This window comes from Terrapene carolina, unplaced genomic scaffold (genome assembly GCF_002925995.2).
Source record: "Terrapene carolina triunguis isolate 2854851 unplaced genomic scaffold, T_m_triunguis-2.0 Scaffold517, whole genome shotgun sequence".
NCBI classification, from domain to species: domain Eukaryota; kingdom Metazoa; phylum Chordata; order Testudines; family Emydidae; genus Terrapene; species Terrapene triunguis.
The window spans coordinates 1053889-1068461 of NW_020664868.1; the positions used below are offsets into that span (position 1 = coordinate 1053889).

General features: G+C 45.8%; 1 protein-coding gene across 1 annotated transcript; it reads right to left on the reverse strand.

Annotated features, from left to right (window-relative positions):
* Positions 1-1951: 1951 nt before the first annotated feature.
* LOC112118157 (zinc finger BED domain-containing protein 1-like) lies at positions 1952-8421 on the reverse strand. The gene is made up of 3 exons (XM_024216356.2): positions 8374-8421; positions 6602-6758; positions 1952-5566 (listed from the first exon to the last, which is right to left on the reverse strand). Exons 2-3 carry the CDS (start codon positions 6750-6752, stop codon positions 3519-3521), a joined length of 2199 nt encoding a protein of 732 aa, XP_024072124.1. The 5' UTR covers positions 6753-6758; positions 8374-8421; the 3' UTR covers positions 1952-3518.
* Positions 8422-14573: the final 6152 nt, after the last annotated feature.

Consider the following 14573-nt stretch of genomic DNA (forward strand, 5'->3'; position numbering starts at 1 on the left):
TAATTAACCAGTGGAACAACTTACCAAGGGGTCATGGTGGATTCTCCATCACTGATGATTTTAAAATCAAAATGGGATGTTTTTATAAAGATCTGCTCTGGGAATTATTTTGGGGAAGTTCTATGGCCTGTGTTATGCAGGAGGCCAATGGTCACAATGGTCCTTTCTGGCCTTGGAGTCTGTGAATCTGTGTACCTAAATATATGCTGGGCCAGCTTCATACAGTCATTGGTGGGTGAAATATACAGGGAAATCATTATCATTACTATAGCTGCTTGGATCTTAAAGTGCCTTACAGACTTGTCACAGGCCCAGTTAGCTGAGGCTGGGTAAAGGACAAACTAACACGGTTTGGAGTTTAATAAAAAGCCTGGCTTCTCTCAGGCAGAGCGAATGCTAAATTAAAACAAAAGGGCTTCATGCACCCAATAGCCTCTGTGGGAATAACACATTTGTAGGTCTTACATTCCCATGGGTAAACTGAACATATTAGTTAATTGGAAACTGCAAGTTATGGAGCAGGGTTTTTCTTAATTGCACAACAGAGCCAATCGTAGCAGAATTTTGTTTTTTACTAGTTATCTTCATATTGGCTGTGATACCAAGGAATTTTTTTTATCAGCTTAGACTATTAAAATGGAAGAAAAGGTCAATACAGCTGACCACTCTGCTCCTTTGGAACCCTGGAATTGTCTGTTGGAACGAGAAAGCTAATTTGTGCAGGAGACAGAACATTCTCAGGGCTCATCCAAAGCTGTGGAATTTGCCTCCACAGGAATTCAGAGCTACTTCAGACCTCACCACTTTCACATTCAAATGCAAACCTCACTTCTTCAACCCGGCCATCACAAATAATAACATATAGCACATCAGCCTTTCTTCCTTTTATTTTTAGTCACATGCAGTTTTCCCCCAGGGGAGAGTAATGGAATGAGAGCCACACATCATGACATGTCAGTCCCTTGTTTATTTTATCACTGGAAGACACTCAGATACTACAGTGATGAGAGCAGCAAAAGATCCGGCAACGGAACTAACGGTCTGTTTGATCTGTCATAAATCTTATCAGCTGTCTAGCAGTCACACTGTTAATATCCCAGAATATTTTAAAGCACCATAGCGGGTCGTAAATTATTGCACTGGTTTTGTCTATCCCTTTGTTTGCAGAAGCAATACAGTCTTGCAAAACTGCAAAGTTGAATTGTTATTGGATTTCTTTTGCTTGGACAGCAAGTCAAATATAACTTGGGTTTCCCCCCCGCCCCATCATTATGTGAGAACTGGAAAACAGATTTTGTTGTTGGGTTGGTGGCTGTTTTGCGAGGCTGGATGATGAAATCCTTCCTCACACTAGTCAAAATGCTCTTGTTAGAGCCTCTTACTAAAGCAGCAATGTTCAGGTCAAGGGCTTGACAAACATACCCATGGCAAGTAGGACAGTTTCCCTGGAAGTTTGCCCATTAGCTTCTGCAGAATTTAAGGTGTTATTTTTTTTAAAAAGGTTAAAGATGAATGTGGCGGAGCAAAGACTCACCAGCGCAGCGCCTCCTGCTGGTTGTCCAGGAAATTAGCTCTTTTCCAGCTCCAGAGCGCCCTCTGCCGGCTGATGTCTCGCCTGCTGCTGGCCCCCGTGTCCCTCCCGGAGCCCAGTGCTCTTTGTTGGGGTTCTGCCCACTGCAGCAACCCACAATCTGCCTAGGGGGACCCCCAACCCCCTATCCCTGCCTTGCCTCAGTGGCTACTGCCAGTCACCATCTAGCCCCCGCTCACTGGGGTGGATTGCAGTCTGTAAACCATCATCGGCAAAGGGGGGTTGGACCAGCTGCCTCTGTCTATTCCTGGGCCGCCCCTCTGCAGCCCTAGTACCCTTGTGGGCCCTTAACTCGGCCTGCAGCCTGGGGCTTTGCTAGGCTGGAGCTCCCCAGCTCCGTCTGCCCTTCCCCAGCACTGCTGCACCCTAAGTACCCGCCTCAGCTTCCCAGGCAGCCGGGTCCTTGAGAGAGTGTTTGTGTCTCACTCACTGGCCCTCAGCCCTCTTATAGGGCCAGCTGTGGCCTGATTGGGGCGTGGCCCCAGCTGCAGCTGCTTCCCCCAATCAGCCTAGCTTCCCCCCCTCGCCGCTACAGCCCTCTCCATGGGCTGTTTTAAGCCCTCCAAGTCGGGAGCAGGGTGACCACCCCGCTACAATGAAAGAAAGCTTTCTAGCCTTACAACTGCAAAGGAAACCCTTAAAATATGACCAGCTGTCTTCTGAGCGTGCAAACAGAAGGCCTCGAACAGTGCATTGGCATGACTTGCCTCCATTCATCTCAAGGTGCTCTTCACTTTGAAGCCCTGTCACTCACCCAAGCCTTGTCTACACACACAAGTTTCACTGGTTTAACTAAAAAAAGGTTAAAAACCGGTTTAGTTAAACAGGTGCAAACCCTGTGGATACCCTTGTACTGATTTAAAACTGGTCATATTGATTTAGCTTGTGCCTGTAAATTTACCAACGCAAGTTAAATTGATATAAACCAGTTTAAACTAAATTAAGAGTGTCCACGCAGGGGCTTGAAGCAGTTTAAACCCGACTTTAATTAAACTGATGCAAAATTACTATGATCCAATTCTTCAGCCGCTTAGACCAGTGTAAGTCAGGAGTATCTCCATTGAAGATAGTTACATGGCTTTAAAACTGGTGTGTGAGTGAAGAATCAAGTTTACGGGCCAGGTCATCAGCTGATGTAAATTGGCAAAGCTCCATTGATGTGTTGTACCAGCTGAGGCTCTGGCCCTTTATGTGGAACTTCTGGGGGCTTTTCTGCTCTCTCGCCTCTCAACCAAGCCATGCACCCTCTGAAAACTGGCAACAGACAGGATCTGTCCTCCAGTCTAGTGACCCAATGGATGATGTGTTAAGGGCTGCCCTAAGTGGACAAATTCCATCTGCTTCTCTCTGTTACCAGGACCAACCTGTTGGTGAAGAGGAGAGTAGCTCTGAGGACTGAAACTTTTAACATCAGTGCAACTTAAATAACATCTCAAAATAGTGAACAGTGGCCTGTTTCATAAAAACTCACAGCTTTTGACTATGTAGTAGTAGGATCCATGCAGCAGTGAACAGTCTTAACATTTACATATATTAATATATTTGACCTTTGTTTTGTAAAAAGGTTGCTACAATGAGAATTTGTATATCCTTTAGGATTTTACTAGCACGCCCTAGGGCCAAATTCAGAGGTGATGCTAAGAAGTCCAAATTGGTAGAACTTAACATTTTCTTTCCGCTCTGGAATTGTATTGTATTTGAGTTGGATGAAACTATCACAAAGTGGTTACAAAACCAGTGTTGTACATGTAGGGAGGATTTTGAAAACACTCAGCATTGGCTTAACTCTGCTTCTGTTGACATCAAAGGATAATTTCAATGGGAATGAAGTTAGGCAGACACCTTTCCAAAATTCCACCGAGAAGGTAGGGAAGCGTTAAACACTGTTATACATCACCTCTGTACTCAGCCCCACCCCCACTGCATTTTAATACTGGGCATGCAGATTTCTGCCCCGCATCTCATTACTGTTTCTCATTGATTCTAAAAAATCAAAATTTTGGTGCAAGAACAGAATTTGGTCCAGATTTTCAGGAGTGAGGACTGCTCTCCGATGCTCCAGGGTGCTCTCGTTGGCAGCAAAGGCCTGGTCTGGCAGCACAACAGTGGCTGGTATGGCAAGGTACTGCCTGCCTAATCTCGCCACAGCGGGGAAGCGGTGCTCATTGGTTTTCCACCAGTCCAGGGGGTTGGTGCTGCGTTTGCAGAGAGGTTCCACGATGTAGTTCTCCAGTTGCTGATGGATTTCAGGCATGCTCTCCGTTGGATCTTTTCCCAAAAGGATGTCATACATGCTCTGGGACTGGCCATTTGGGCCTCTGTCTTTATGAGCAGACAGCTGGCCCCCTGCTTCTCCTACCTCTGCTTTGTAATCTGAGTTCGGCACCCAGAACTGGGTAGAAGGCGGGGACTGGTGGTTGAAGACCTCCGACAGCATATTTTTGACTCTCTTATGCAGCTCACTCCTCAGGTTGGGACTCAGGAACCTCATCTCCTTGAAACGAGGGTCTAGAAACGAGGCAATAATCGCAGGGCTTTCCAGCACCTTCTCATCCTCTGATATACTCCAGCGCTGCATCAGCTCTGACCTTATATTGCCTACCACCATCTTGATGACGTCGCTGGACTCTTCTAACTGCTGCCCAATGGCAGCGACGATACCGTGGATGCAAGGCATCAGAGAAGAGATGGAGATGTTCTGCTCCTCACGCAAGAATGATGTGGCGATCTTAATCGTCCTCATGACCGGCACCAGGTCCTGCAAGAGCTTCCACTGGTGGTCAGCTAAGTTCTGCACAGCCAACGTCCCTTTGGGATGTTCCTCCAGCAGGGACATGATCGCCCATTTGAGGTCCAGGAGGCTCTCGCACATCTCAATGGTAGTTATCCAGCGAGAACCCACATCCATCACCAGCTTCAACTTGGTCTTGTTGATCGCTTCCAGCTTGCTGTTCAGCGAGCAGGTGGCTTTCGCATCCTGTTGGAAGTAGCTCACGATGCCCCGGGCAGCAGTCAGAGCCTCTTGCACCTGCTCGACCTCCAGCCCTGCCTTGATACACAGGTGCAGAGTGTGGGCAGCACAGCACAGGCTGGTCCAGCCATAAGCCCTCTTGAGCGGCTGCGAATTCATCACTGTGTTCTGCAGGCTGTCGTGCATCACGCAGAAAATGGACTTGTTCGACAACCCAAACTCTGTCAGGATGCTGAAGAGCTTCTCCCCTAAATCGCCCTCCCCTTTAGTCTCATGCACTGGCTGGGTTTCCAGGATACATCTTGCCCGGCGCCACTCCCCGTCGATGAAGTTGGCCGTGATTGTCAAGTATGTCTGGTTGGGCTGGGACACCCAGAACTCCACGCAGATGACTATGGACTGGGCTGTTTGCAAATAGCGCTCCAGGTGCTGCTTCACCACATTGTATCTATGCCACAGCATGCTGGAGAGCTGAATAGGAGATGGGAGGGTAAAATTGGGCTCTAGATACCCGATGAGGAGGCCAAAACCCTTGTCTTTCACCACGGAAAGAGGATGGAGGTCACGAAATATCATCTCAAGCACCAGTTCCAGAATCACATCAGTCCTTGGTTCCGAGCAGGACGCGGCATGGTACAGGTAGTTTTCCGGTGTCATCTGCCGGGACCTCTTTATCATGTTCTCCTGAGCCATGCAGTCAGACTCGGAAGCCTGGTCATCCTTCAGCTGCGAGAGCAAAGTATCGCGAATGCTGTGCTTCCTCACCAGGTGCTCCCGCATGGTGGTGGTGCTGTTGTGAAAGGAGAGCTGCTTCTTGCACACGTTGCACTCGACATAGGCATCTCCCAGCTTGGTGTAATAGTTCCACACCTTGGACTTGCGGCGGTCAACATAGAGGGAGGTGCTTGTGCCATCGTGATTCGCACCTTTCTCCCTCTTCCTCCTGGAGGCTGGACCGAGGTTGGCTGCCATGTTGTAGGTGTTGAACACCATCGATATTTCCTCTGTGAGGAGGAGAAATTCGCAATTAATATCAGGCAAAAAAATTGCATTAGTTCCCTCCCAGCCCCCGCAAAGTGCAGTAGTTTCATTATTTTATAGATTTTCATAGCGTTTCAGGCCTGAAGGCACCATTAGATCATCTAGTCTGATCTCCTTTATATCACAGGCTATACATTTCACCCAAATACCCCTGTGTTGAGCCCAATTACTTTAGTTAGTCCAAAGCATTTCAGTCCTCAGGAGACTAAACTGTGAGCCTCAGGCAGAGAACAGGAGAGACCAAGGTGCCACTAATGCCAGAGGCTCCTGCAATGGCAGGGGATTGATTAGGTGAGATATGCCCAGATGATCCCACCAGGCAAACCATGCCTCAGACTGCAGAGGAACATGAATAAGGGACATGGATGGTAGAGTTGTAGGAAAGAGATCTCTATTGAACATGCTGGGAGACCAGTATTATGTGCGGAAGTTCTAGAGTTGGTGTGAAAGCAGTCTGGTTCAGCCAGCATTCCTGAGCTCCTTGGTGCCACACTGAACTACGTCCCTCCTGAAATCTGACCCTCTTTCTCAGGTCCACTCATCATACTACAAAGCAGCATGAAAAATTAAGTATAAACTTTTAGTTTTAGTTGGGAAGGTCTAAATATTATCATTTAGGTCACACTTTATATAAAGAGGATACATTTCTAAGTAGTTGATACACGTTTAATAGATGTTATAAGCATCTACAGACATGAGTGGCATGTACTAAAGATGGTTATAAGCATATCAGTAGAAGGCATTATAGGTGATTATGAGCAACCTGTTGACTTGTGGGACTCTAACAAATGGTTAATCAATTGTTATAACATCTATTCATCTATTTGTAAACTACTTATAAATGTTCCCTTCATGTGACGTGTGACCATTATTTATACAGCACCATCCAGGGGCCTGGCTCTTTACAGCCATACATGAGGCAGATGATAACATAACAATGGCATAATGGCATTGTTGCAAAATGCATTATTAAAAAGAGGCCAGAGAAATGCACCTACCTTGCACTGTCTGAGGGTAGGATTGAGTGATAACAGGCAGAGACGGCTCTTCTAGTACCTCCTCTTTGGGCTGTGCGTCCCCTCCGTTGTCCTCTGGCTTAATACATTTTTGCAAGAACTGAGATGCCCTCTTGGGGTTTACATCTGCCATTTCGCTCTGAAGGGTGGAAAGACAATGATCATTAGAACAACGACGAGGAACGTGGTCCTGCACTTCTGACTTAGGCGATTGAACAGTGGACAGCTGGATAGGGGCCAGATTCTGTTCTTGGTTCCATGGGATTTACAGTGGTGTAAGCAAGATCAGAATGTGGCCATGGTTCTCCTCTACTATGGATATTACCTCCAGGTAATGACTAGCAATAACATAATGCCTGTCATCCGTGAATTTCACAGCACTTTGCAAAGCGAGTCAGTATTGTTACTGCCACACATCTGTGCCACTGTATTTGTAGATTTGAAGATCACTGCAATCATCTAGTTGGAGCTACTATATAACACAGGGCGTGGAATTTCACCCAGTAATTCCTGCAGTGGAGGGAACTGATCTTCCCTGTGAAGACAAGACTGCAGTCTGTTCTGTCTAGATGCTCAGATATTGCGGTGATGGGCAGCCATATAAGAACCCAAGCAAATAGAACAGTAGTATAAACAGGTGCATAGCAGGGCTAGCCATAGGTCAGTCAAAGGAAAACCTCTGTAAGAGATCCGATGGGTGGGGTTTCCTTGAATGGCAAAGGATATCTGTTCTGATTTCCTAGCACTGAGGAAATACTGACTTCTAAATTCCCCCTTACCTCCCACCTTCAGTCATATTCAAAAGCTAAAAACCAGCATTCTATCTATGTCAATATCAGAAGGGATGCTTACAGCAGCCATTTATTTAAACAGGTGATCTTTAAAGCAGCTGATATCTACAACTGCACTGCAGCACTCCATGCAAGGAGGAGGGGCCATTTGGCAACAACCTGCAAAGACCAACAAGCCTTGAAGGCATCATAAATCATCAATGTAAATATCATTTGGACGGAGAGCTTTGCAATCAGGAATCTGTTGCGTCACCTATAAAACACTTGCCCATATGCGCTCCATATAGTGCAGATTTTAGAGGAAAGCTGCATGTCAAATTATGTAGCATTTCATGGGTGGCTAGGAATACCTATTTGTTATTTTACAATCACGAGATCTCATGACATCATTAGATACCATGGTGATAGATGCTATATAAAAACCTAAGCTAGGTCATCTTTGACAGCAAGAAGAAAAGAGAGCAAGACCTATTTTCAAGCCAAAATTGCAGTCTCGGCATGGTTTGCACCTGTTTCAGCCTGTCTTTTTAAAGTCCAACCCAGGCTTATCTCATTTGCTAATGCCTCCTCATTTCTTCCTGCCCTCTGCTGCTATTTATTACTGCAACTGCATCATTTAACCCTGCAAAACCTTCCGAGGAGGGGAGGACATGCCGCTTCCATGAAAGGTGCTGCACAATGCCATCGAGAGTTGCGTTGTATTGTTAAAGATGACAGTGGAAATAACCGAAGGGGTGACGTCACATTTAAAAACCTCCAGCTGGTCGTATGCAGAGGCTGTAGTCAAATAAGCTCTGCCTGGAAAATAATTTCAAGGTTAATTTGCTATAAGAATCTCGATTTTACCTCCCCTGGTTTAAAACAGATGATATGTCCAGCACAGAAAAATATACATCGTGCATAGACTGAAGCAAGGCTTAGACAAATGAAGAAACAAGCAGGCATATGACAGTGTATACTCACTGCTTTGTTACCATGGGCATAATACAGGCTGGTGGGTTGTTTGCAGTCTCTGAGCTCTGTGCAGTGAAATGGGATAGCTAACCTTTCATCTGGAAGTAATTCATTTAGGGCTCCTCTCAAAAGTTCACACTGGGATGAAAAGTGATCTGAACTTAAATGGATGTATTCTTGGATGCGAACGAAGCTGCAGGCACGTCAGAGCACAGATGCTGCATACAAACTTATGCTTGTGTACAAATGGGGGAGGCAGGGGGGACTTACGGTTCACATTTATAATAATACCTCTGCATCTTCAAAGGACTGTGCAAAATAATCCAATTAATCATTAACTATTTCAACATCAAGGGATGAATTCTGCCCTTGGATACCCAATTAATAAGAAACAAATTTTAAGTGTGGATAATTAGCCATTGGAAAAAAATCCCAAAGGGAATGGTGATTCTTCTTCAAATGCTGGTCCCTATGTATATTCGACATATGGGTACACATGCACACCATGCCCCTGAAACCGGAGATTTCTAGCAAGTAGTGTCCATTGGTGCACACCTGTGCAGTTGCCCTCCTTGTGCTCTGAACTAAGGTCACTAGGGGATCAGCGCCTCTACAGTTCCTTCTCACCGCCACATGGTCTGAGTTGGAATCCTGTGCCTGTAACTACCTCTGCGTCTTCTTCTTCCAAACCTGTAAATATAATTGTACATAGTTTTTAATATTCTTAGTGTTGTTAGAATTTTAGCATTATAGCATGGTTAGTATAGCTTAGTTTTGCCCGCTGACAAAGACTATGCCCGAGTCCTGGGGTATAAGAACTGTATCTCCTGCCCCTCCTTCTTCTCCAGGAGAGATGGACACCAGCACTGCCTCTGTTGCCTTGGAGAGGTCACATCTCTGCTAAGTACAGCATCTGACACTTCCCCCCCCCCCCCAAAACCTGCAAGGGACAAGAGCTCCGACTGAAGAAATACCTTATGGAAAAGGCCATGAGACCTCAGTTGGATCCCAGCCAGGGAGACAAGCACCCCCGCCCCCACCTCCCCCCATACAGCAGCCTCAGCCGATGAGCAGAGCCCCTTGGAGCATGAACTCAGGAGCGAAGGCCAGAGCTACTAAGGTCAAGGAATCATTAACAGGAATCCCTGCTATTTTAGACTATCTCTTGTCCCTGAAGACATCAGGGCTTTCTGTTCGTTCACTGTGGGTCCGTCTAGCAGAAATCTGGTAGAAGACTACTCCATTTTTACTAACCCAACAACCACTGGATTCCTGAAAGGTCTCGTTAGGACCTTCCCAGTGATGCTGAAACCTACATCAAAATGGAACCTCATCTTAGTACTATTAATACTTACCAGACCAGTCTTTAACCGTTGGCCATGTATTCAGTGTCCCGCCTCTCCATGAAGATTGCCTTCCCTAGTTGCCATCACATCAGCCAGATGGGTGAGTGAACTAGGAGCCCTCATGGCTGACCTGCCATATACGATTTTTCATAAGGAGAAGGTTTCCCTTCAGCTACATCTGAAATTCACCCCCAAGGTAATTTCTGAGTTTTATATGAATCAACATATTTACTTACCAGTATTCTTTCCAAAACCTCATATTCCAAAGAGGAGAGGAGACTTCACTTTCTTGATATCAGATGGGCTTTGGCATTTTACCTGCAAAGAACAAAACTGATTAGAAAATCACCAAGGTGATTTGTCGCTATAGTGAAGCAATTGCGAGGACAACCATTATCTGCTCAGTAACTCTCTAAGTAGATTTCTGGCTGCATCATTCTTTGTTATCAGTTGGCACATATTCCAATTCCTCCCCCGGATGGGAGCCCACTCCACTAAAGCACAACCATCCTCAAGAGCATCCCTTCAAGAGGTACCCATACTAAACGTTTATAGGGCAGCTACCTGGAGCTCCATCCATACATTCACGAAACATTATGCATTAGTCCAGGCCTCCTCTGCAGATTCAGCTGTTGGTACAGCAGTATTATAGACATCTATTCCAACTGCATCCTTGTTGGAGAGGTGTCGGTCCGCACTACCATTTATGCCTTCGGTTTGGAGCATGAGGAGGACAACTGTCCAGGCGCAGACCAATGGACACTAATTATTAGAAATCTGTCTCATGGAGTGCATGCATACCCTCCTGTGGACTATAGATAGAGACCACACATCTCAAAGAATCTCCTGTTACAGATAAGAAACCTCTGTCTTCTCCATCTCGTAAAGTCTTCCCATCAAGACTGGATGACTTTCTGGAAGAGATGCTTTAGCCAAATACTTATTTTGGGGCTCAATCCAGGAGTAACTGGATAAAATTCTATGGCCTGTATTATTTGGGAGGTCTGATTAGATGATCTAGAGGTCCCTTCTTACCTTAAAAATCTGTGAGTTTGTGAAACCCAGAATTTGGCTTTAACTAATTAATACAGGACATGTTGCTTTAATTAAATATCCCTTAATATATGGAGACATACTTATCTCATAGAACTGGAAGGGACCCTGAAAGGTCATTGAGTCCAACCCTCTGCCTTCACAAGCAGGACTAAGTACTGATTTTGCCCTAGATGGTCCCCTCAAGGATTGAACTCACAACCCTGGGTTTAGCAGGCCAATGCTCAAATCACTGAGCTATCCCTTCTCCCCTTTATCTAGTAAAAGCGATAGCTGTGGTCTACTGTGCAAGGCTTAGGACTGGGAGGCAGGATCATTGAAACCACGCAAAGCCTCATCAAAATCCATGGCGAGTCTCCTCAAGTGCAATGATTCCTTAGGCTCTCATGCCGTCAGTCCAGTTGCAGGCACGGGGTCCAACCTATTATGTCAATCAAAGAGTATATCGAATGAAGGCCCAATCCTGGGAATTGCCACGTGAACTCAACTCACAGTGACAGGGAGAATTGATAGTGCCCAGCTCTCTGCAGGATATTTAGGGATAATCTTTCCTGTAGCTGTGCATAAAAAAAGGCTACAATCTCATCAGAAGGGTTACTACCAGAGCAAAGTGTGCATTGTATATGATATACATCAAGAATGATGGTTTTTAAGCAGAAGTCAGCATTGTTGTTGATGGAGATATGGTCTCATAATATCAGAATATGCGTTTTCTGCATACAGCTCCAGTGGCCAAAGGATTTTGAATTACTTTACGAGTTCAGCCTAGCAACATACAATCTGCTTGTAGCCCAAAGAAGACGGATGGTCTTGTGGGAAAGGCACTGGCTTAGGACTCAGATCTAGGTTCAGTGGCTGGTTCTGCTACACACTTACTGTGTGACTTTGCACTTAATTTCTCTAGACCTCAGTTGCCCATCTGTAAAATAAGTCTGTAAGACTTTCTTATAGTAATGGGGTAACCAGTGTGGCCTAATGGTTAGAGTATGGGCTCTTCACTCAGGAGACTGGGAGTCTGTTCGTGGCTCTGCCGCTGGTTGCTGGGTGGCCTTGGGCAAGTCACTTCACCTCTCTGAGCCTCAGGGTCCCCATCTGTAAAATGGGGATAACGATACCAAACTCCTTTGTAAAGCGCATTGAGATCTACTGAAGAAGCTTGCTAGATAAGAGCTGCCTTTGGATTATAAACTTTTGGGGGCAGGGACTGATTCTTACTTTGTGTCTGTACAACACTTAGCACCATGGGGCCCTGATCTCCTTTGAAACCTTTCGGTGCTACCCTAATACAAATAATAAATAATAATGATCATTAGTACTTATCACTGGAATGCAGCCACCTCTGGGCTGGAATGCTGGGCAGCAACACGTAGTACAACAGCTGAGGACTGAAAGTGAAGAATTAAAGGAATCCTCACTTTCTGTTTTCTGCAGCTGTACGGTGCTTATGAATAGTATGTATTCTTAAATGATTCATTTGGCATTCATTTTTACATAATAGATTCACACAGACATTGTACAGTAACATATATTCATTGTAGATTTCTGTCAGTACATTTTTTTAATAACTGTTTTTCTTTTATACTCTTCCCCTTGTCAGAAACGATGACCTACCTAACTACAGTATTCCCAAGGCAAGGTTTCTCTGACCTCTACAGTGCTAAACAGAGGGACTGAATGTCTGCACTCAGTCATGCAAATGGGGTCTTCACTGCCACAGAGAAATCTGTACAGCTGAAGAATGGCAGAGGACATTAAAATAAGCAAAATCAAAACCAAAACAATACCTGACACACTGGAAACATTAACATGAATCTTTGCAAATAAATCAGTTGTTTGCAGTGTTATTGGTCCCAGGATAGGAGAGAGACATATAGGTGAGGTAATCTTTTATCGGCTCACCCTCTGTTCATGAAAGAGACAAACTTTTGAGCTTCCCTGAGCTCTTCTGGTCTGCAAATAAATCTGTCCAGTGCTTTAGACCCCGGGGAGTGCAGTTCACGTGAGCATGTGACTTGCAACTCTGTGGGCATGGAGTGTGTCTGGCCTCGTAAAGCTTTGCCATACCAGAGGATTGAGATGCACAGTTCTCTCAGTTTCCTAACATATTTGTAATAGAAGTGGTGGCATTGGAATAAATTCAAGCAAAAAAATATTTAGGTCTCCATTTGCAAAGGAGTAACCCCAGAATATTATTTGGTCTAATTTATCCAAGCATTTGGAAAGGAGCAACCCTAGCATGGAACTTGAATAGAATCTATCCTGCCCTACCCTATCCATTTGCAAAGCATCGGCCCCAGATTTTCATGGTTACCGACCTGAAAAAAATTGTAAGAAGGAGATTTTAAAAAGGGGGGAAACATCCAACAAACTGACAAGTGATCAGGCAGCACAATCCATTCACTGAAGTCCTTTTGTCCCAACCCTCCCACCTCCCTGCTCTCTTCGGCACTTTCTGGCACTCTCAGTTTAGTACCTACATTCCCTCACACACACACTATGTAGATATGTTGCATATAGGTTATCTGCATAACCATATATGCCCCTGCACATAAATACAAATTATATGTATCTATCTAGGGAATAAAGGTATTTAGATGTGTGAATGCCTATATGGGGGCATGTGTGTGTTTTTCTCTCTTTAAGGGTCCCTCCCTCTGCATGAGAATCTAAGGCTCTGTAGAGCGACCTCTATAGGGGTTTCTCTGCATAGAAACCTAAGGATATCTGAATCTATATGTGGACTGTTATAAGACCTTCTCTTCATGGAAGCCTAAGGTTATCTCTGAAACCTAAGGTTATCTATTTAACATATTCATAAATGATCTGGAAGAAGGGGTAAACAGTGAGGTGGCAAAATTTGCAGATGATACAAAACTACTCAAGATAGTTAAGTCCCAGGCAGACTGCGAAGAGCTACAAAAGGACCTGTCAAAACTGGGTGATGGGGCAACAAAATGGCAGATGAAATTCAGTGTTGATCAATGCAAAGTAATGCACATTGGAAAACATAATCCCAACTAGACATATAAAATGATGGGTCTAAATTAGCTGTTACCACTCCAGAAAGAGATGGCCAAGGATGGTGTCCCTAGCCAATGTTTGCCAGAAGCTGGGAATGGGCGACCGGGGATGGATCGCTTGATGATTCCCTGTTCTGTTCATTCCCTCTGGGGCACCTGGCACTGCCCACGGTCGGTAGACAGGACACTGGGCTAGCTGGACCTTTGGTCTGACCCGGTACGGCCGTTCTTATGTTCTGTCTTGCTCTGTACAGGGACTATTACGCAAGTATCTCTGCCTAGATGCCAACGGTTATTTTGCCCTCCATGGGGACTGTTACAGCCATAGGAGCGTCTCCCCATAACAGCCTGTGGGTCTATCGCTGTGTAGGAACCTTTACAGGAGAGTCTCTCCAGAGGAGCCTAAAGTTACCGCACTCGCTATAGGGGCTTCTATAGCCGCCTCTCACTCCAGGCCCCTGGGGTTCCCTGGCGCTATAGGGGGATCGCTATGGGGCGTGTGAGTGACGAAGTGGGGGATTCCCTTGTTTTTTCTCCTTCTTTTCCCACTGGTTCCAGGAGGCGGAGGGGCTTAACCCCAGGAGTGAGCCTGGTACAGGCACCGCTATAGGGCCCCACCGCTATAGGGCCCCTCTGTCCAGGCTCCCTCGGCGGGACGTCTGCCAATGGGGGTGGGGGTGGGGGGGATTCTATAGGGGACTTCCCATAGGGCCTACAGCCGCCCGTGTCACGTGAGCTGGAGAGCGGCTCGCGGGTCACGTGGCGCGGGAGCCTCGCGTCGGGGCTGGAC